The sequence below is a fragment of the Pseudorca crassidens genome, chromosome 5, assembly GCF_039906515.1.
Source record: "Pseudorca crassidens isolate mPseCra1 chromosome 5, mPseCra1.hap1, whole genome shotgun sequence".
Classification (NCBI taxonomy): Eukaryota; Metazoa; Chordata; class Mammalia; order Artiodactyla; family Delphinidae; genus Pseudorca; species Pseudorca crassidens.
The window spans coordinates 131220732-131242447 of NC_090300.1; the positions used below are offsets into that span (position 1 = coordinate 131220732).

Below are 21716 nucleotides of genomic sequence, written 5' to 3' on the forward strand. Positions count from 1 at the left end.
GCATTTAGCATGTAAAGGGTACTTAATACCATGAGGCCAAATGATAGAACCAAAGAAGTGAGCGTTGATACAGGATGGAAGAAGACACAAGAGTGAGCCTGGAAGCAGTCTAACATGGAGATATTGGAGAAGAGGGAGAATGGACAAAAGAGGACGGGGAAAATGACCATGCTCACACTCATCTGAAATTTGCTCCCTCAAGCTGAAGATGGTAGGGAAAAAGTTAAGAGAGGAGAGACATTACTAGGGAATTGATACTCAGGGCAGACTGGATGTAGAAGCTACCTTATTCCTTTCCTATAGGGGCTGAGAGAGAGGACATGAGTATGGATAGAAAATTATCTTCCTAAGGATTTGTTAAATTTAGAACTTGACTCCTTTTTATATATCAAATTATATATATATACAGGTTGACTTAAAATGCTATTGAAATCAAGGCAAAATGCAGCACTTTGTTTATGTGTTCAATATATTTATATGTGGAACTTCTAGTAAATTCTCAAGAAATACTTGTCAAATTATTAATAAATTACCTTTTTGCTGATAATTTTACTATTATGTTAAGACTGTTTTCTTTGAATAAGGGGGACACGTAAAAACTTTCTTCAATACTTTTTCTCAAGACATACATACCTATTGAATCAGATGCCAGTTAATTCAGCCATGTAACTTATTCTTTCTCTATAATTATTTGTCAGAACTCACTAGGAAATAGACACAGTGGGTGTGAATTGTCTATTCCTCTTCACTATGGCTGATTGGCAACTGTAGTCAATAAGACAACCACTGAAAATATGAATGTATTCAAATAGGAGGTAGATTTTATTATGTGGATCTAAGTAATCTCCATTGAAAGTTAGAGCTTCAATCTACATTAATTTAGAAATATCCTACATACTTGGAGATTATTCCAGTGAGAGTCTTCTACCCCAGGAGGACAGCATAACTAACAAATCTGACTCTTCCTTCAGAAAGAGTAAGCAGTTTTGCTTACCAGGGTAGGAGGAGATGGCATTGATGTGGGTGGTCCTGATGACACCCACCCGTGTCCCACGGTTGTTTTTCATGCACATGCAGATACATATGGCAATTCCAGCAATGACCCCCATGATGAATACGATTCCAAATACTATGCCAGCAATTGCTGTGCCCCTAAAAAGGAAAAGCGAAAGTACATTTATTGAAAAGGCTCATAAAGATTCCTCAGCCTTTCAACTATAGTTCCATGACTACATGACAAGTGCCCCTTTAAATATGTTCTGAAGGATAATGTTAAAAAAGACTCATGTTGGGCTTCCCTGGTGGCGCAGTGGTTGAGAATCTGCTTGCCAATGCAGGGGATACAGGTTCGAGCCCTGGTCTGGGAAGATCCCACATGCTGCAGAGCAACTGGGCCTGTCAGCCACAACTACTGAGCCTGCGCGTCTGGAGCCTGTGCTCTGCAACAAGAGAGGCCGTGACAGTAAGAGACCCGCGCACCGTGATGAAGAGTGGCCCCCGCTTGCCACAAATAGAGAAAGCCCTCGCACAGAAACGAAGACCCAACACAGCCAAAAATAAATAAATAAATTTGTATAAAAAAAAAAGACTCATGTTTTTCAGTTCTTGAAACCATTCCATAAGTTAATAATTTCCTTTGCAACATTTTCTCTGTTTCTCTTTCTGAAAGCCTATTCTGAAATAAACCTCTGAGCCTCCTGGATAACTTCTCTAATTTTTCCTGTCTCTGTTTTCTTGAACTACTTTCCAGGGAACTTCATTGACTTTATCTTCCAAACTTTTATTGAACTTTTAAATTTCAGCTATCATTTTTTTAACTTCCACGTGCTCTATCTTATCCTTTATTGCAACACCTGTTTTATAGTGTCCTTTTTCTGCTTTTATGGATGTAATTTCTTCTATTAATCTCTAACAGTACTCGTGACATATTCTTTGAAACTTTATCTGTTTTTTGTGTTTCCTCTGTCCTGTCTAGGCTCCTTCTTATTGATTGTTTACTTTAATCTGTTTCATGTTTGACATTTTCCTTAAATGTCTGGTGATCCCTGAATCTATTCCTATGTAATAAGCTGCTATTTAGTAACAGCTGGTTGGGAGTTCAGTGTGCAAAGCTAGCATTGGACAGGTGAACCCTGCAGTAGAGGATCAACTGAGGCCAGTTCGCATAGTTTTGTTTTTCTTTGTAGCTGTTCATTTTTACTCCTTAAAAGGATCCTCCAGTTTCATACTTGGGGAATATGAACTGGGCTGCCAGTTTCCTGGAGCCTGGGGTTTTATCCATAAGGGTATGGACTTTCACAAAATCCTCCTGCTTTCAGCTCAGAGACTCAGTCTCATTCTGCTGTGACAGAGGAGGCTTTCAGGTTAAGTCTTCAGTAACAAAATCTTTGTGGTTTAAAAGCATGACTTCTAAAGCCAGACTGCCATGGTTCCAACTGTAGCTGGGTAACCTCGGGCAAGTTGCTCAATGCCCCAGTTTGCTTCTTAATGAAATAAAGGTCAGCTTGGTGTTTATCTGACTCTCCTCCCAAATTTAATGTTATGAAATAACTGTGCTCCTAGATTCATTTGCCACATAAATAAGTTCCTGTTCTCAAGTGCTATATGAACATCTATCGTGTACTTTTCTAGGACAGGTTCATAATCTCTCATCCCAAGGCCTTGGGACTAGATGTGTCTTGTAAGTCAGGAATGTTCAGATTTTGAAAAGGGAACATGCATATACTGTATATTATATGATATTCCCAGGGCCAACATCCTGAGCATAACACATGTACATTTCTGCAGTAAAGGTAGGAATATTAACACTCATGTATTACATAGAAGCTATAAAAAAAAGCCCCAGGTTCGTTCAGGTTCAGTCCTGCCACCAATTGAGTTGTATAAAACCTTTACTTTTCAGAGTTTTTGAGGACTTCAGAATTGCAGATAAGGGACTGTGAACGTATATTTATACAATTCAGAAGAAATCTTCTCTCTCTGACTTTTCCCTACTCACTTAAAAAAACAGAATACCATTATGCATTCCAATAGACTCCTTTAAAATATTCCCACATGCATTTTAACTTTGTTAGTAAATTATGAAAGTAGAACGTGAGACATATTTGGACGGGCTGCTATTAGCAATTAAAGAATGGCAGAGTCTAGCAGTTCAATAAATATGTCTTTTCAAGAAAAAAGATTTATCAAAGGTGGTAACTTGAAATTAAAAAGAACTAAAAGTAATCTGGAAACTTCTTTTTTTATTGTAATTTTCAGGTCTAAATAAGACTAAATTGGAGGACTTAATTTATGTTCCAGAAATAATCAATGGTCTAATTATTCAGGTGTAGAGTTTCCAAAGTATGTGTTATGGAAGTTATCAATTTGGGACATATTTATATTCATTAATTCATTTTTAAATAGAGAAAAGTAAAAAATCAGTCACATTTTGTTTTCCTGTTGGCAGCTTCAGCAAAAGTGCCTGCCCTTGAGGTCAATAATGAGGTTGCAACTATTGTGTTAAATGAGGTTTTTGATTAAATCATGATTTTCATGTCCTTGATCCTTTGATACCCATTAGCAATTGTAAATTAGTTATTTAAGACATGGCAAGTATAAAATTTATAACATTATTTAGCCTGTTATTAATTTAAAAAATAAGTAGTCATCTTCCAGTATATAAATAATTTGGTTTAGTCAACTGTTGGAAAGAGAGAAGCTATTAAGTTGAGAAATTTGGCATCATAAAATCCTTGAAAAGATTTATTTAGGGAATGTATTTTTTTTGAAAGAATGCATTACAAGGTTTGCATATTTTCTCTTCTCTAAACTTCTATTTTGAAATAATTATAGATTCAGAGAGGTCCTGTGTATCCTTCACCCAGTTTCCCCCAATGGTTACATCTTAGGTAACTAAAGTACAACATTAAAACCAGGAAATTGGCATTGGTATAAAGTGTGTGTACAGTTCTATGTCATTTTAACACGTACATAGATCCATGCAACCAGTTCAGCAAGCAAGGTACCATACCATCACCCCAAAATATTTCCCTGGGCTCCTCCTTTACAGTCATATCCAACCTCTACCACCATTAATAACCCCTGACACCATTCATCTGTTCTCCATTTCTATAACTTTGTCATTTCAAGAATGTTATACAAATGGAATCACATAGTACATGACTTTCTGAAATGCTCTTTTTTCACTCAGCATTATGTCCTTGGAAGCTATACTGGCTTTTCTGTATAGCAATACATTCCTTTTTATTACTGTGTAGTATTCCATGATATAGATATAACACCAGACCTGAAAATTACAATAAAAAAAGAAGTTTCCAGATTACTTTCAGTTTTTTTAATTTCAAGTTACCACCTTTGATAAATCATTTTTTTCTTTTTTCTTTGTTTAACTATTACTTCTTATAGGACATTCTGTTTACTTCCAGTTTTGGTTTTTCCATTTATAAAGCTGCGATGAACAATCATGTACTGGTTTTTATGTGGACATAAGTATTCATTTCTCTGGAATAAATGCCCAGGAGTAGGATTGCTAGGATATATGAGCATATGTTCTATTTTAAAAGAAATTGCCAAACTATTTTCCAGAGTGACTGTACTATTTTACATTCCCACCAGCAGTATAGGAGAGATCCAGTTTCTATACATCCTTGTCAACATTTGATATTGTCATTATTGTTTATTTTAGCTGTTTTAATGGGTGCACAGTGATTTCACTTTGTAATATTAATTTACATTTACCTTAAGCTAGTGAACATTTTTCATGAACTGATTTGCCGTTTATATGTCTTCTTCAGTGAAATGTCTCATATCTTTTACTCATGTTCTAATTGAATTATTTGTGTTTTTACTGTTGAACTTTTGAGAGTTCTTTGTAAATTCTAGATATGACTCCCTTATCATATAAGTAGTTTGTAAATATTTTCTCCCAGCCTGTAGCTTGTCTTTTCATCCTCTTAACAGTCTTTTGCAAGAGTAAAAGTTTTTCATTTTAATGAAGTCCAACTTATCAATTTTTTCTTTTATGAATTGTGCTTTTGTTGTCATGTCTGAGAACTCTTCACCAACCCCTAGTTTCTGAAGGTTTTCTCCTATGTTTCCTTCTAAAAGATTTATAGTTTTATGTTTGACATTTAAATCTATCATCCATTTTGACTTAATTTTGTATATGGTGTCAGGTTTAGATCGAGTTTCATTTATTTTGCCCATTGATAGCCAACTGCTCTGGCACATTTATTGAAGACACTATCCTTCTTTCATTGCACTGCTTTTGCACCTTTGTCAAAAATCAGTTGGCCATGCTGTCTGGGAGTATTTTTGGATTCTGTATATTTTCTTGTTGTTGGATAGGGTGTTTTATAAATGTTGAGTAGATTCTGTTGGTTGATGATATTGTTCAGTTCTGCTATATCCTGTTGATTTTCTATCTAGTTTTACTAATTGTTGGTGAGGGATGCTGAAGTTTCCAACTATAATTTTGGATTTGTTTGTTTCTTCTTTCAGTTCTATCAGTTTTGTTCCATATATTTTGCAGCTTTTCTGTTCTGTCTAGGCTCTGCACTTGACCTGTGCTGATAGGCATTGGGATGAGGCTGTATTTTTTTTTTTTTTCTTATGGTGTTTGGTTATATTCAAATTAGTTAAATTGTTACTGTCTCAAAGTTTTCTGTTTTGCTAGGCTGTCTCTTTCTGGGGACTTTGGCTGCAGAGATCAGGCCTTTGTTGGGGTTTTTATTGTCTGCTCCTATTGGTGCTTATGGGTTGCCAGCTTCTTTATCTACAAACCTGGGGGAAATGAGGCAAAAAGAAAACCCAGGGAGCTCACTGTCATGTCATGTTGTTCTTCAGCCCACGAAGTTCCTAGCTGCTCTGCCTTCTTCTCTTCACCTTTCAGAATTTTCTTGTTTGTTTTATAGATAATATTTAGGGTTTTAAAGTTGTACACAGAGGGAGGAATAGGGAAATGTACATCTACTCTGAAAAAATAAAATATTGCAATAAATGGTATTGTTTAAAATTGTAAAGTGATTTTTTAAAGCATAATATAAAAACATTTTTATAGAAGAGATAAAAAATGTGATGAATATCCTTAAAAATATAGTTGGGTTTTTAGGGAAAAACATTGCCATTGACCTACATCTATATATATCTCCTATGATTTTGAACCTTTTCCTATACATATTAAAAGTGCTCAAAAATCTTTAATAAATACACAAATTAAGCTAACCTTACCCACAATTATTAAACTGTTAGGAACTATCACGCACAAAATTCTTCCTCTGTAATGAAAGTATTTCCTAAAGGCATGTGTATTCAAATGAAACCTGAAAGGGCATTTCTGTTGGGAGAAGAACAAAATATAACTTCTTTTTTGGTGTTGTTAATTCTTTCTTTTTTAACTTCTGATATTTTGGACTATAAAGCATAATTCATGTAAATGTATATGCAAATAGAAATTTCTGTTTTCAGGAGGCTACTGCAACACGTTTTATGAATTCTACAATTTCACAAGTAATTATCTTTTCGTGCCTTTAATAATTTTGTGTGAGCTCAGTTCTAAACAAAAGCATTTAGTTTTTTGGTTACATACAAGAATCACCAGACCAAAAAATCCAAGGTTATATAAACAAATTATTCTTTTAAACTATCCATTATAATTATTTATTATAGTGAATGACTTTTTTCGATCAATTTTTAGTCCAAGAGTAGGCAGTCTATGGCCATGGGCCAAATGGGGCCCACAAGTTGTTTCAGTAAATAAGGTTTAATCGGAACAAAGCCAAACACATTTGTTTACCTGTTGTTTGACTGCTTTGGTGCTATAATGTCAAAGATGAGTAGCTGTGACAGAGACCACATGGTCACAAAGCCTAAAATATTTACCATCTTGCTCTTTGTAGAAAAAGTACTGAACTCTGATTTATTTCACTTGTGAATAAATTAATGCTGCCTTTCCCTAGATGACGTTTTCTAAAACATGATGTCAGTAATGATATTGTAACAAAGCAAGTGGTAGCACAGGCCAGACAATTTGTACTGAAAAATCTAACATTTAATGGTATTTGGAAGCTCTTTTAATTCCATTGATCAGAAACTCACAAGAGTTGCAAGGTCTGAATATTCTTTTTGATTACCACTACTAATGTTATTTACTCTAGTACATTTCTGATGCTATTTCAATACAAAAATTACTCATGTTTTGTGGTATAGTGAAAATAAATATTTAGTCTTTGCCCCAAGATCCTGGCACAAAGCTTTTAAAACCCTAAGAATCTCTGAAGTGATTAAAGTGTCTTTTGTATGCTAATGAGATGACTGGTGGTTGGGGGGCCCTAGATAACTTTAACAGGGGCACTGGTCTCCAGAAAGACCAAAGCATAATTAGAGGGTTGGAACTTTTCCCACTTCTGACCTCCAGAGATGGGGGCAGGGCTGGAGGCTGAGTTAATCACCAATGGTCAGTGAGTTAATCATCAATGGTCAGTTATTTAATCAATCATGCCTACACAAGGATAGCACCGTAAAAACCCCTACATGATGGAGTTCAGAGAACTTCCAGGTTGATGGACACATCATGGTGCCCGGAGAGTGGAGCATAGAGAGGGAGCATAGAGTAGAGCATGGAGAGGGCATAGCAGGTCTGAAAGCTCCATGCCCCTCCCCACATACATTGGCCTATGTATCGCTTCTACTTGACTGTTCCTGAGTTGTATCCTTTATAATCAACTGGTAATAGTAAGTAAAGCATTTTTCTGAGTCCTATGAGTTGTTCTAACAATTAGTCAAACCTGAAGGAAGGGGTTGGGGGGATCCCTGACTTTGTAGTCAAGTTGTATGGACGTGTGTATAACCTGGGGACTCAGTACTTGTGACTGGCATCCTAAATAAGGGCAGGCTTATGGGACCGAACCGTTACACCTGTGGAGTCTGACACTCACTCCAGGTAGTGTGCATCAGAATTAAATTGAACTGTAGGACACCCAGCTGATATGAGAATTGGTTGGTGTCAAGAGGAAAGACACCCCACAGGCTTTCTTCTCTGTTCTCCAAAAGTCTTTGTGGACACATCTAAGTATCAGTGTGTATGGTTTAGCTCCATGGATGGTTTTTGACCATTTGCAGATAATAAAAAAATTTGGAACAAAATTATGGATTGAAATGTGTACCAAAATGAGACTTTATAATCAAGATATTAAATGTACTTGTAGTAGCTTTAATATACAATGAAACCGGGGTTTATAACAAGGCTCAGAGACAATATTTTTCATTCCATAAATAGCTTTTCATAAGTAAAAACGATTCTGATAATGTTGCAATTTTTACAATAATATTTACAAAACATTTTAACCTTGGTACTGCTATACAGCAACTTAAAAATACAGATACCTTGACATGGTTTTACTATTAATTGATGTTTAAGGTAAAGAGTAAATATGCAAAGAATGCCATTAGATTATTTCTGTTCTTTCTCTGACATGACCAATTTATAAATGCATTTTATACAAAGGACTTATGAATATTCCATGCAATAATTTAATAACATATCTCTGTTAAATAGGAAAAAAGGGCCACAGAGATATTTGATGCCTACATAAGATGCAGGAAGAATTATAGAATATTTCCATTAGGAGAAACTTTTCAAATGAACATAAGAGTTTTTAAGAAGTACATTAAGTGAGAAAACCTTTAGAAGAGAATTTTCTGGAATAACTGCCTACAATTTCAAAAGAATAAACTTAAAATGAGTTCATTTATTATTAGAATGAAAAATAAGTCATAAATACAGCAAAAGCATTTTATCTTTCTATTAAAGAGGAAATATTAAATAATTCTATATATTTATAATAATCCATAAGTGATTAATTAAAGCAATGAAAAAATATCATTTCAACTGTAGGGCTGAAAGGAAAAAGCACACATGAGAAAAATAAAACTTGGCAAAATTCTTCTTCAGACTCTTTCATTAGCTCAATAATTGTTCTTTCAGCCAGTGCATTAAAATATGTAATACAATATTTTCATGCTCAAAATCTTCAAAACCCATATTTTATTCTACACCTATTCACAATTTATAAAGTCTACAACTTTAGCAAAACTCTTACTGGCTTAATTTAAAAATGATGCATTTTCCTCGTTGTTGCTTTAATAAATCAATACAGAAGAGTAAGAATAGAAAAACAAGCTCAATGGAGTATGGTTTTCAATATGGAGAGTATTTAGTTCCGTCACTTTAATGAATAATAGTAGGTCCCCAGAACTAAGTATATCTATATCTGTATCTATATTTGAATCTGTATCTATCTCTACCTATTTATATACATATACATTTATATATATATCAAATACGATGACTATAACTTCAAGTGGTTAAATTATTGCTAAATATTGTTACAATTCGACATGTTAAATGCTTATGAAGAGTAGAAACACCAATCCATGTAATTTTCCCAATAAGTCTATATTACTTGCATAAAAATCCTGTAAAATTCAGATACGTTAAAGATGTTTATTTTGCCTTTTTTTTTTCATTTTAGTCCTTCTCTCTAATAACATCATTCAACATATCTTCCTTCTTGGGGCTTTATAGGTAACTTTTCTGTAGTCCTCAGAATAATAAAATTAGAAACTAATTTTTCTCTAAATGTTCTAACTTTACTTCATTTACCGACTCAGTCCCTGTGGTAGACAATTGTCTACCTCAGTATCTATTCTCTACATTTTCCTTGATAAAAGAACTCTTGATGGTTAACTGGGTACATGACTACTTGAAATAAATACTATTTTTTCTAGATACCCTTAAACCTAGCAGTAAAGTTCTAGAAAATAAGTTGTAAATAAAATGTTTTGTGTTATTGCTCAAGAAACCTCCTTGAAAGATGGCTGGGATGGGTTTTTTTTCCCTTCCTCCTTATCTTACCCTCCATCCTGCTTTCTGAAATGTGGGTGTGGTGGCTGAGCTCTCGTGTCCATGTTGGACCATGAGGATAGTCAACCTAAAGATGCAGGAGGTATGAATTTGATGGAGTATGCATCCCTAACAGCTACATGGAGATGCTATATCACTCCCAAGTTGCCTATCTCTAGGTTTCCTTTACATGAGACAGAAACACACTGTTTTTTTAAAAAAGTTATTAAAACCTCTATTATTTTAGTTTAAGTATGCATGTGAGAGAGAGCTACACTGCTTGACCTAATCTTACCTAATACAACTTCTTTGCTACAATAAGCACACTGGGTAAACAAAAAGAAATATTTCACGTGGAAATAGTTCTAAGGAGCACACAGGTACTCTGAGATCCCCGGGTAAAGGTTCCAAAAAAGCATACCAGGGGGCTTCCCTGGTGGCATAGTGGTAGGGAGTCCGCCTGCCAACGCAGGGGACACGGGTTCGTGCCCCGGTCCGGGAAGATCCCACGGGCCGCGGAGCGGCTGGGCCCGTGAGCCATGGCCGCTGAGTCTGCGCGTCCGGAGCCTGTGCTCCGCAAAGGGAGAGGCCACAGCAGTGAGAGGCCCGCTTACCGCAAAAAAAAAAAAAAAAAAAAAAGCATACCAGAACCAAGAAAGCATGAGACTGCATTCAACTTCTATTAAATTGGGATCACTTATCTTCCATCTTAGGTAGAGTTAAACTTGTATGATTCGGTGAAAGACCTTCAAAAAATCCCTACGTTGCCTAGATGTCAAAGAGGTATACAAAATGAGAATAAAAAATGGTCTTGAATGTGCTGTGAACGCTAGGGTGACCTGCACAATAGCGCTTTATCACTGGAGTGCGATAGTAAATAATTTGATTGATGAAGAAAGCAAGAATAACTAAAGCCAAAGAGTACCCTTTGAGAATTGGTTGGTTTGCCCTTATCTCCACTGATTAAATTTTCTGAACAAGTTATGTTAGATTCGTAAAGTGAGTTCAATGAAGATCAAATGCATATAATAAAATAATTTAAATATTAATAATATCAATTAAATGTTTTTCCATATATATATGATTATATATGGACATATTTAACTGTAATTTAGAAAAACAGGAATCTGAGTGAAGATTCCCTGAAGTATATTACTTGACATATTCTGTATACTGTGTGCATTCCAAATGTCATGATCTGATTAGCTGTCAGTATAGCCGTGAGATAGCACAGCATAACATAGTATAAGTCAAAATTTAAATTCAGTCATTCATGGTTACAGAAGTTTCCAGAAACGTTTTGCACAATATTCACAAATGTGATTCATTTCATTGTTTATTTAACAACAATATTTGGAAAAGTAGTATTGACCCACACTTAACACTGGTTGAATTTTCCAGTCATGGCCTTGAGATGTTTGATTTATTCCACAGTCATTATGCCTGTAATTTTAAACAGCTATCGCTAGATAATTAACAGTCATCACTTTATTGATGAAATATATATCGGTTATCTACCATGTGCTAGGCACTATTCTGGGTGCTGGGATGCAAAGTTGAATGATACATGGTATCTATCTTCAAGGATTTTAGAGGCATGTACGAGATACTAAACAAAAAGAGAGATTTTGAAAGGCCACTATCTCCAGGCATAGAAGACTAAGTCAATAAAATAATTTAAAAATTTGATCATACTCCGCAAAAGAGAACATTTTTTTAATGAATGTAATAAACTCAAGAGAATAGTAGTGACTTCTTAATGCTTCTTACTTGCATATAATAATTTTTTGACCCAGAGGATGCTTTTGTGAAATAGAATTCAACCCACTTGTTTTGTGGGTGAAAAAATCAAATCCATGGGAGGCTAAAATAATGATCTTCTAGTTAGTTTCGTGGTAAAGAATAGAGCTCAGCGATCCTAATTTTCACCCCAGAGCTGTTTATATGGCAGTGGACTGCCCTGCTCATATTCTTTCATCCACTCACCAAACATTTATAGAGTCTGTCCGCTGTGCCAGATACTCTAGTGAGCACTAGACATATAAAGATGAACAAAGTCTCCTTAGGAAGCAGAGAAGAAGAGGAGAGAAAGGATTCCTGGAATGTTTGGGAAATTGAAACCTTGAGACCTGATGAATTGGGTAGTAAATGAGAGGCAGGGGTGTGGAATATCTTCCATGTGGATGACTGCCCCTTGCTGTACCATATACAGTCCCTAAAAATGTCTTGAAATGAAGAATAAATGAGACAGGGAATCATAAACTAGATTTAAGTAGATACAGGCAGAAGGCAAGCCACACAGGTTTCCTTGCCTTCTGCCTTCTAAACCTAAAAATTTCCCAATTACTTCTAGACTTACGTTTATAATGCTTTGGCACAGTTCACCCTTTGAAGTGACCTTTGCTGAAACTTCACACTGAGCTAATTACCTTAACTTGCTTATGATGTTTACTTTAGACAGGACTTTCTTCATTTTCTTCCTGTACCTTTTTATCATATTTTAAGTAGAAAAGAATCACGAACCCGTTTTTTTTTAACACTAACTCTAAAGATTTCTATTAAAAATCCATTTGTTGAGATTTAAGTCCTGAGAGCATGTAAGATTTAAGAGACTGAATCTGATTATGAAAATCAGAACCCTCAGGATAATCCGATTTCCTTTCCATTGACACCAGCATGGAGAGTTTCAAATAAATATGGAGGCTTATATAATTATTGATCTAGCAGAACAGCAACTACCTTTTAGGCCTAGACATTTGAAAATTTAATAAGGTTCCCATAGGACTGGGGTGGAGGTTGTAAACCTTTCCAGATTAACTGCTGAAACAGGTAACAGACCTTGATGATGTAATGGACCCCTGGCAGTGAGACCATGGGCCACCAAATACAGTATTTTCACATGTGGCTCCGTCAACTGCTAGTCTATACATTACAAGGTAGCCAGCCCACTCAGACAACTGTGGTCCCTTCCTGGACCCTAGAAAGTCCCCATCCTCTGCCGAGAAAAACCTGCAACTGATCACCATCTGCGGGTAGGTCTCCATTCTAGTTCTGCCAATGATTTGCTCGGTTCTGACGTTTACTATCTGCACACAACTCCCTCAGGCTGGGGCTGCTCAGACCCAAGGGAGGCTGCCTGATCTCACCTCTCTGAAAGTCTTGTTCACAACCTCACCTGCACCAGCCTAATGTGGTTGATCAGAGCTGTTACACTTTGGCTGCCTCAGAGAATCTAGCCTCACACTCACTTTAATGGTTCTTAAAGTCATTAACAAGCAATATATCCTCATCACAGCTAATCAGATCATGACATTTGGAATCCACCCAGTATACAGAGTATGTCAAGTAAGATAGTTCAGGGAATCTTCACTCAGATTCTTGTTTTCCTAAATTAAACTTAAATATGTTCATATATGATCATATATATCTGGAAAAATCATTTAATTGCTACTATTAATATTACTATTATTATATGCATTTGATCTTCACTGAACTCATTTTACGAATCTAACATAGGAATTGGGCATTTGTTCAGAAAATTTGATCAGTGGAGATAATTGCAAACCAACCAGTTCTCAAAGGGTACTTTTTGGCTTGAGTTATTCTTGCTTTCTTCATCAATCAAATAGCTACAAACAGTTTCTGAGTTTTATGCCGTATAATTATCCATGAGAGGAAAACTGATTTCAATCATGTCTCATTACAGTAGATTCAATCCCAGAGAAGGAATGTGAATAGCTCAGGTGGAGTTGGGGACCCTCCTATAGAACAGTCCACTTGGCCAAGGCCAAGAATACCACAATTAGCCCAGCTTGGGTCAAATGCCTGTCCCCAGACCTGCTCTATGTAACCAATGCAGAAACACGTGGGGGAAATAGAGTTGGTCAATTCAGGAGCAGAGGTAAGAATTTGGCAAAAAATGACACAGTCATTCACACACAAGATAACTTTGTATAGTTGACATTAGGATTCCAAGCCCAAGTCTGAGTTTACGGCTGTAAGCTAGGATTATAAAGAATGAAGAAAAACATAATTCAAAAAGAGTTACGTACCACAATGTTCATTGCAGCTCTATTTACAATAGCCAGGACATGGAAGCAACCTAAGTGTCCATTGACAGATGAATGGGTAAAGAAGATGTGGCACATATATACAATGGAATATTACTCAGCCATAAAAAGAAATGAAATTGAGTTATTTGTAGTGAGGTGGATGGACCTAGAGTCTGTCATACAGAGTGAAGTAAGTCAGAAAGAGAAAGACAAATACCGTATGCGAATGCATATATATGGAATCTAAGAAAAAAAAAAAAGGTCTGAGGAACCTAGGGGCAGGACAGGAATAAAGATGCAGATGTAGAGAATGCACTTGAGGACACGGGGAGGGGAAGGGTAAGCTGGGACGAAGTGAGAGACTGGCATGGACATATATACACTCCCAAATGTAAAATAGATAGCTAGTGGGAAGCAGCCACATAGCACAGAGAGATCAGCTCGGTGCTGTGTGACCACCTAGAGGGGTGAGATAGGGAGGGTGGGAGGGAGACGCAAGAGGGAGGAGATATGGGGATATATGTATACGTATAGCTGATTCATTTTGTTATACAACAGAAACTAACACACCATTGTAAAGCAATCATACTCCAATAAAAAAAAAGAGAATGAAGGACAGATAGAGACAAATCTCAGTTCTGTTCATCCTTCACCTAAATATATATGTGTTACCAGAAAGTCAGAAAAGTAACTTTAGACAAATACAGAGGTTTGGGACTATAAGGATTTCTAGTGGCCATGTTTTGAAAGACCTTATTTCAAAGAATCTTAAATTATATAACACTAAACATATTTGAGTATTTCCTAGATATATGTTAGTGTTTCAAGGAAGATAGAGCCTGGGGAAGACACATTTGCACGTATGTAAATAATTATAATGCACAGCATTGATTGCAAACAGGGGAAGCATGGAGTAGGTTCTATGACAGCAGAGGATAGAAAATGTGCGAGTGTGTGTGTGAGTAGAGATGGGTGTGTGTGAGAATGTACATCACTGAAAGAAGGTGCAGGTGTATATGCATGTTTGGGGAGTGCTTGAGGATGGGTGGATTCCTAAAGGAGGTAACTCCTTCTGAATCTTAAAGGAAGATGAGGAATTAATCAATGGAGATTGAGGAGATTGGAGCAGAAACACATTTAAGATCAAAGGAACAAGGTATAAATGCCATAGGAATGTAAGATACTGTGACATGTTTAAGGGACCATGAAAAATTGAGAGTTGCTGAAATAGAAAAGATGCAGATGAGGCTGGAGTAAAAGCAGGGGTTTGGGGGTGGCAATTAGGAGGTTCTTCAATAACACTGTAAAGAACTTGACCTTTTTACTGGAGTTAATGGAAAAATAAGTGAAAACCTGCAAGCATGGATCAATCTAAGAGTAATGTGAAGAGTGGATTTAATGGGTACCAGGCCGTACCCAAGTGGTCCTATTGAAAGACCATTGTAATTATCCGGGCAAACCGTGGTGACTGAACCTGACAATGAAAGTGGGGCAGGGAAGAAGGTGGGGAGGAGGGAGTTCAAAAACTCAGAACATATAACATGGAAGGTAAAGTTAGCGGTGCCTTCATGTCATCAAATTCAAACTCCTAAAAGATTATTATAACTCTGTGCTATCTGCAGGCAGGCAAAGCTCTTGGACACTCCCAGCCCTTAAAAGTCACTAAGTCTGGAGGCATCTTTTCCATTCCTGAATAATTCCCTGTAACTGTGGGACACTTCAGTAGATTTAGTTCACCAGATCTCTTATCTCTCTCAAAGAAGGGACCTCTGCAGAGGGAAAGCTCTGACCTTTCATAGGAAAGAAGGGAAGTGTCAGGCCCAGAAGGTATCAGAGGGCAGGAGATAAACTTTGCTTACCCTTGTTGTCTACTGGTCTGATTTCAACCAAGTGTGTTTTCCAAAGATAAGTATGTTTATAAAAAACATATGTACTCTTTAATATTGTATTACATAAACTTTTAGTATAGTGAGCATGCATAGATAGGAGGTTTGTTTTATTTGTATAATCAATGAACTCTTAATTGCCCTTCTCTGAAATGCATGTCCTTAAACCTCTGTAAAACATAAATTAAAAATAATAGTCTTTGAGTTATTCTTAGATTGCTTCATGCAGTCTGATCTTCCGATCCAAGTCTTTGTGCAGTTAGAATCTTAATTGGATCACCTGATGCCCGATGTCCCCTCCAGCTCCCCAGTACCACAGCTAATTAGCAGAAATTCCACTTTAATAATACAGCTGCTGCAGTTAAAGAAAGGAAAGCAAAACAGAGGTGGAAATCTCAACCTAATGAACACTGAAGAAAGATTAGAAGCAAGTTAAAATTCAGTGTGATAATTAATTACAGTCCAAGAAAATGAATATTGGCTAACTGTAATTTAAGCTATATTTATTCATGCAAGTCTCTTCTGCAACATCACCTCCAATTCTGAGATAGAAAGAGAATACCTCTTCTCAATAATTCTTATCTCATTTATTGTCAATATAAGCAACAATCTCAAGTCTGTGGAGGTGTAAAAATCATCAAGGTAGTATTCAGTAATTTAAGTGAGTAATTATAAATGCATGCACTCATGCATATTATCAAGCCAACTCTTTATTAATTATTTCTACTTTGGAAAGTCATAGTTTTGTCTCAAAGATCTTGGCAAAAATAGCTATACCATGACACAACAGTTGGTTTGGAAGATATTTTACTTGATTTTTTTTTAAATAGAGAGAATAAAAGATTAAAAAATCAGATGGATTCTTGCAATTTTAGGAGCAGCTATTATAATGTGCTTGAATGTTTCACTGTATTCTTTGAAATTCCAGTGGGCCAGGGAGCTACCCACTCTTATAGCCATGCAACATACAGGGAGGGAATTATGCCTGGTTTGAACCACTTGAGTGGTATTATATCAGTATTGTCTCTTTAGGCAGACTTCATCCTGTTGCATCTAATAGTACAGTTAAAATTTAGGAGGAGTGGCTACCAAAATGACAGTTCTCTTACTGGGGAGAAGATAACTAGCCAACATAAGCTGTGTAGTCTGGTGGGATGAGGTAAACAGTAGTTATTTAAGTAACTTATATTACCTGTGTGGATGGGCAGAAGAGCAAATTACAGTGTGGGTCATCACCATAAAGTCAAGATTCTTCTGACCAAATTACTGCAGAGTGGGCAGAGAGGTGGATCCAACAAGAAGAAACACAGAAACAGAGAATTAAGGGGGTCATAATCTTTAGTTCCACAGGTCCATCTAAGGCAGGTGAGTGCTGGCAGCAGCATTGCTGTGGAGACAGTAAGAGCTACCTGCTCCTCTACATTTCCCAGCTGTCCATGCATCTTGGAAGGGAGGGGCTGTGTGACTAATTCTCCCCAACAGAATACTGAAGGAAGAGATGTGTCACTACCTGTCAAGATCGGTGAAGAGGTGGTGTTCCTTCCTCACCTCCTTTCACTACCCCAGCCTGGGTGCCTGGAAGCAAAGGATTCTGGGATGGTGAGTCCACAATATGGAAGGAGGCAGAGTCCCTGAGCCATGGCGTCAGGGAGAGCCACACAGGTGAGCTGCTGATGTGATCAAAATATAATATGGCGTTGGGTTGAGCCACTGAGATTTCAGGGTTTATCTGTTTCTGCATCATAGCCTAGCTATCCTGACTAAGGCATTGGTGTTGTGACTCAGAGCACAGGATGTGGATTCAGCATACCAATGTATAAATCTTGTTTCCACCACTGACGACCTCTGTGACCTGACGTCTCTGAGCTTCAGTTTTGAGCGCAAGAATTTTGTTATCAGGATGAGACATCATAAGTGGTTTCAACTCAGGCAACAAAATATAAGTCCCGTGGTGGGCCCTGGAAATACTGCCTCCTAAAACAGATGAAACTTGTAAGGAATCAGGTGTGGGTCTCAGGCTCCTCGAGTAACAGAGCTGAATGGGCCCCACAAGGCACCTGATTTGGTAAAGAATATGAGAGCCAATCCCATGTTGGCTGTCATATGTTGAGAGCCTCAGAGTGAAGGCTGGTCCCCAACTCTGGCTTCATGTTAGATTGAAATTAAGTCACACAACAATATTGACACCTGTAAACCAAATCAATGAAATTAGAATCTTTGGGGATGAGATCCAGATATTATATTTTTTAAGTTACCCTGGTTGTGCTAATATAGAGCCAGAATTAGGAATCAATGAGTTGGAGTAACAAAGAGACCTAAAGCTGCCTAAAAGCTTTCTGTTTCCGTTGAAATTGGTTCAGGAGGCGAAGGATAGAGCTCAGGGGCAAGAAACACCAAGTGGACTCAGATACGTGGAATTGGCAAAAGAAGGGATTTTAGCAGCAATTTCTCAACAAAAAAGAGATAGTGATTTAAACATTTAAACATTTCCATCTACAGCACTTACACAGAATAAATATCATTATGAATATTACTGTTATTTCTTTTCAGTCCTCATTCCATATCATATTCTCAATCTACTAAATGCACTTAAAATAAAGGAAGAAATCATGGGTGTACACATGAATATTCAGCACAGAAAAATATTTCTGATTGGTAATATACAAAACTAGTAAAATATTGACAAAACGTTATAGAAATAAAGAAACTGAACAATTGATATATGTTTGATTCTGTGAAAATACGCAGATCAGTGCTTCCCAAATGGGGAGAAAATTTAGTTCAGCAGCCTAGAAATTGCCAGTTGGTTCAGACCTCTTATTTATCCAATGCCCTTTTCTATTGTTGACCTACCCCACATTCAGCAAGAAAGATTAATTTCCTTTCAGATGTGAGTGAATCTTAATGGCAATGTGTACCTTAATTTCCTTTAGTCATCTATAACTATTCCTCAAATTTCTCCTGTTTTTGGACCGCTAAGGTCCAGTGGAATGACAAACTTGAAAATATCTACTAGTAATGAAAGGCATTTGTTGGACACTAGCATATTAATTACTTGGTTTTGATGATGTAGGAAGGTTACTAAAAGTACTCAGTTTACTGGCATCAAGGCTTTTTGTTTTTTTCTTCTTTACTTGAAATCAAAGCCAACAGTCTTAATAATTTTGACTGGTCCTTAAAATATTCTCACATTTGCTCAGCGTTAATTTGCAAATGAGCCTTTCCTAACCAATGGACCCTCATCAGGAAATCTAAATCATAAAAATTCCAGGGAACAACACCAATAACTTATTTTATGTAAACTGTTTGGAATTATGCCAATCAATTCACTAGTTCATGATTTCAAAGATTGTTTAATCAATCTTGTATTACTCAATTCATAGAACATAAAATAGACCCTTCAACAAGAATTTGGATTTGATTCTGTAAGAAAGACAAGGTCATTTTTTAAAAGCAAATCAGCTAGCAAGAGGGCTATCAGAAGCATGTGTACAAAGAAAAATGGTCACAGAAACTTTGGGCTCTATTCTATAAACCTTGACCTTTATTTTTCCCTTCTGCTACTACTTTGCTTCCTTTACTATTCCATTAGGGAAATTCTAGTATCACATGGGGCTAAGAAATATAATTTGATCTTTTACTATTTTAAGTTCAAGTTATTTAAATGCCATGGACTCAGTGAAGTGTGGCTTACGTCCATAAGACCAACCTCAGAAAGCATCGTACATACTCCCTCTGACAACATGATAATGTGAAACTAATTGCTTTTGGGGGAATTCATAAATTTAAGATCAAGGCTCCTAAACATGTTTCAAAATGCCTAAGAAACAGACATTCTTTTCTACACTGAAAGACAAACAAAACATGGGTCTTTCAGGAGACCCACGTGTAAATATTGATTTTATGCCCTCCGCCTAATTAAAATGTCTAAACTGGATCTCAAGTTGAGTTCCCATTTCATTTATATCATATATTTTCATTTGGTTTTAAACTCCAAGCAGCTAAATTTGGCATCAGTTTGACAAGATTCCCATCTTTTACATTTGATAAGTTATTGAAAATAGAGTGAGGAACGTATCTCTTCATATATTCATCAGCTATGGATGAAGTACCTATTCATCTGTTTGTCTAGGAGCTGTGGGCACAACAGTGATCCAGAAAACATCTGCTTTGACCTCTACCATGGAAGAAAGACAGTTAGATAATAAGATATTTAGGAATATTAAGGAAGTTGTAATTAAAATGAGATTTGAAAGGTGAATTAGTCAAGAAAGAAAACAAAGGATTCATGAAGAGGCAACAACCTGTGGGAAATCGGGAGAGAGTAGGGCACATTTTAAGAGAGAGAAGATCCGTAGAGCAAGTACTGTCTACAGCTTTGATGGTAGGAAGGTGTTTGACTAACGGCTGAAGATAGGCTTGGGGAGCTAAACAGCAATGAGGTCATGAAGAGCCCTGAAAACCATGGTAAAAGGGAGACCATAAAGCAGGGGCATCAGTGGCAAGAAGACAGTTGTGTTGCAGGAGGATGTCAGGGACAATGACAAAGGGATTGCCTGAGACAAGAGTGGAGACAGTTGGAAGTGGTGTCTGGAAGGCCAGACACCAGTTGGGAGGTGAGAAAAGGCACTGCCAAGCATAGTGGGTTGAATGGTGGTCCTCCAAAAGATATGTCCATGTCCTAATTCCCAGACCCTGTGAACATTGCCTTATTTGGAAAGGGCCTTTGCAGATGTAATTAAATTAAGGATCTTGAGATCAAGGGATCATCCTGGATTATCTGTGTGGACTCTAACTCCAATGACAAACATCTTATGAAGGACACACTGGGAAGATTTGACAGGCGGAAGAGAAGAATGCAATGTGACCACGGAGGCAGAAGTCTGAACACAAGCCAAGGAATGTCAACAAACACTAGACACTGGACAAGGTGAGAAAAAAACCTTTCCCTAAAGCCTCTAGAGGAAACACAGCCCTGCTGACACCTTGATTTGAGACTTCTGCCCCCAGAACTATGAGCACAAATTTCTATTGTTTTAAGCTACAGTTTTTGGTAATCTGTAACAGCTGCCATAGGAAACAAATGCATTAAAGCAAGAGAAAGACACTGGAGGAGGGAGAGAACACAGGGCATTTGGGACACTGCAGAAGTCCAGTAGAGCAGGATCTAAGGGCATTCATGAGTGAAACCGGGAATGAAGTTGGGCAGACAGGCAGGAAGTTATATTAGTGAAAAGCTGCTTGGTCTGAATGCACACGGAATGCCAAAATACCAGTGAATGGACCAGACTGGCTGAAGGAGAAGAATTATGGTCTTGAGCAATTTGAAGGAAAATTGGAAAGGGAGGAAAAATGAACAGAATGCAGTATTTTCTGGTTAGAGGAGGGGTCTATGGCAGTGAAGGGAAAAGGGGTAAAAGGGCTGGGTCTGGGGAATTTATACCCCAGCCAAACACAGGGCAGTGTCTTAGTCAGCTCGGGCTGCTGTAAGAAGTACCATAGATTGGGTGACTTAAACAACAGACATTTATTTTCCCACAATTCTGGAGGCTGGGAAGTCCAAGATCAAGGAGCCCTTTCCTGTCTTACAGATGACTGCCTTCTCACTGTGTCCTCACATGGCAGAGAGAGAAAGCTCTAGTGTCTCTTCCTCTTCTTCGAAGGGCACTAATCCTACCATGGGGTCTCCAGGCTCATGACCTCATCTAACCCTAATTATCTCCCAAAGGCCCAACTCCAAATACCATTACACTGGGGACTAGAGCTTAACATATGAATTGGAGGTAGGGGACAAACATTCAGTCCAGAACAGGCAAGGAATGTGACTACCTATCTATGGACTAGATGTGGGCTATGTGGGATAGAGTCAGCTGG

At 37.2% G+C, this 21716-nt stretch overlaps 1 protein-coding gene across 2 annotated transcripts in view; it reads right to left on the bottom strand.

Annotated features, from left to right (window-relative positions):
* Positions 1–21716, bottom strand: part of CYYR1 (cysteine and tyrosine rich 1) — a 105672-nt gene that overhangs the window by 14105 nt on the left and 69851 nt on the right. For both annotated transcript variants that reach the window (XM_067739263.1, XM_067739262.1), the window contains exon 3: positions 995–1152. In XM_067739263.1, the coding sequence (XP_067595364.1) occupies positions 995–1152 (158 nt within the window). The remainder of the gene's footprint in view (positions 1–994; positions 1153–21716) is intronic.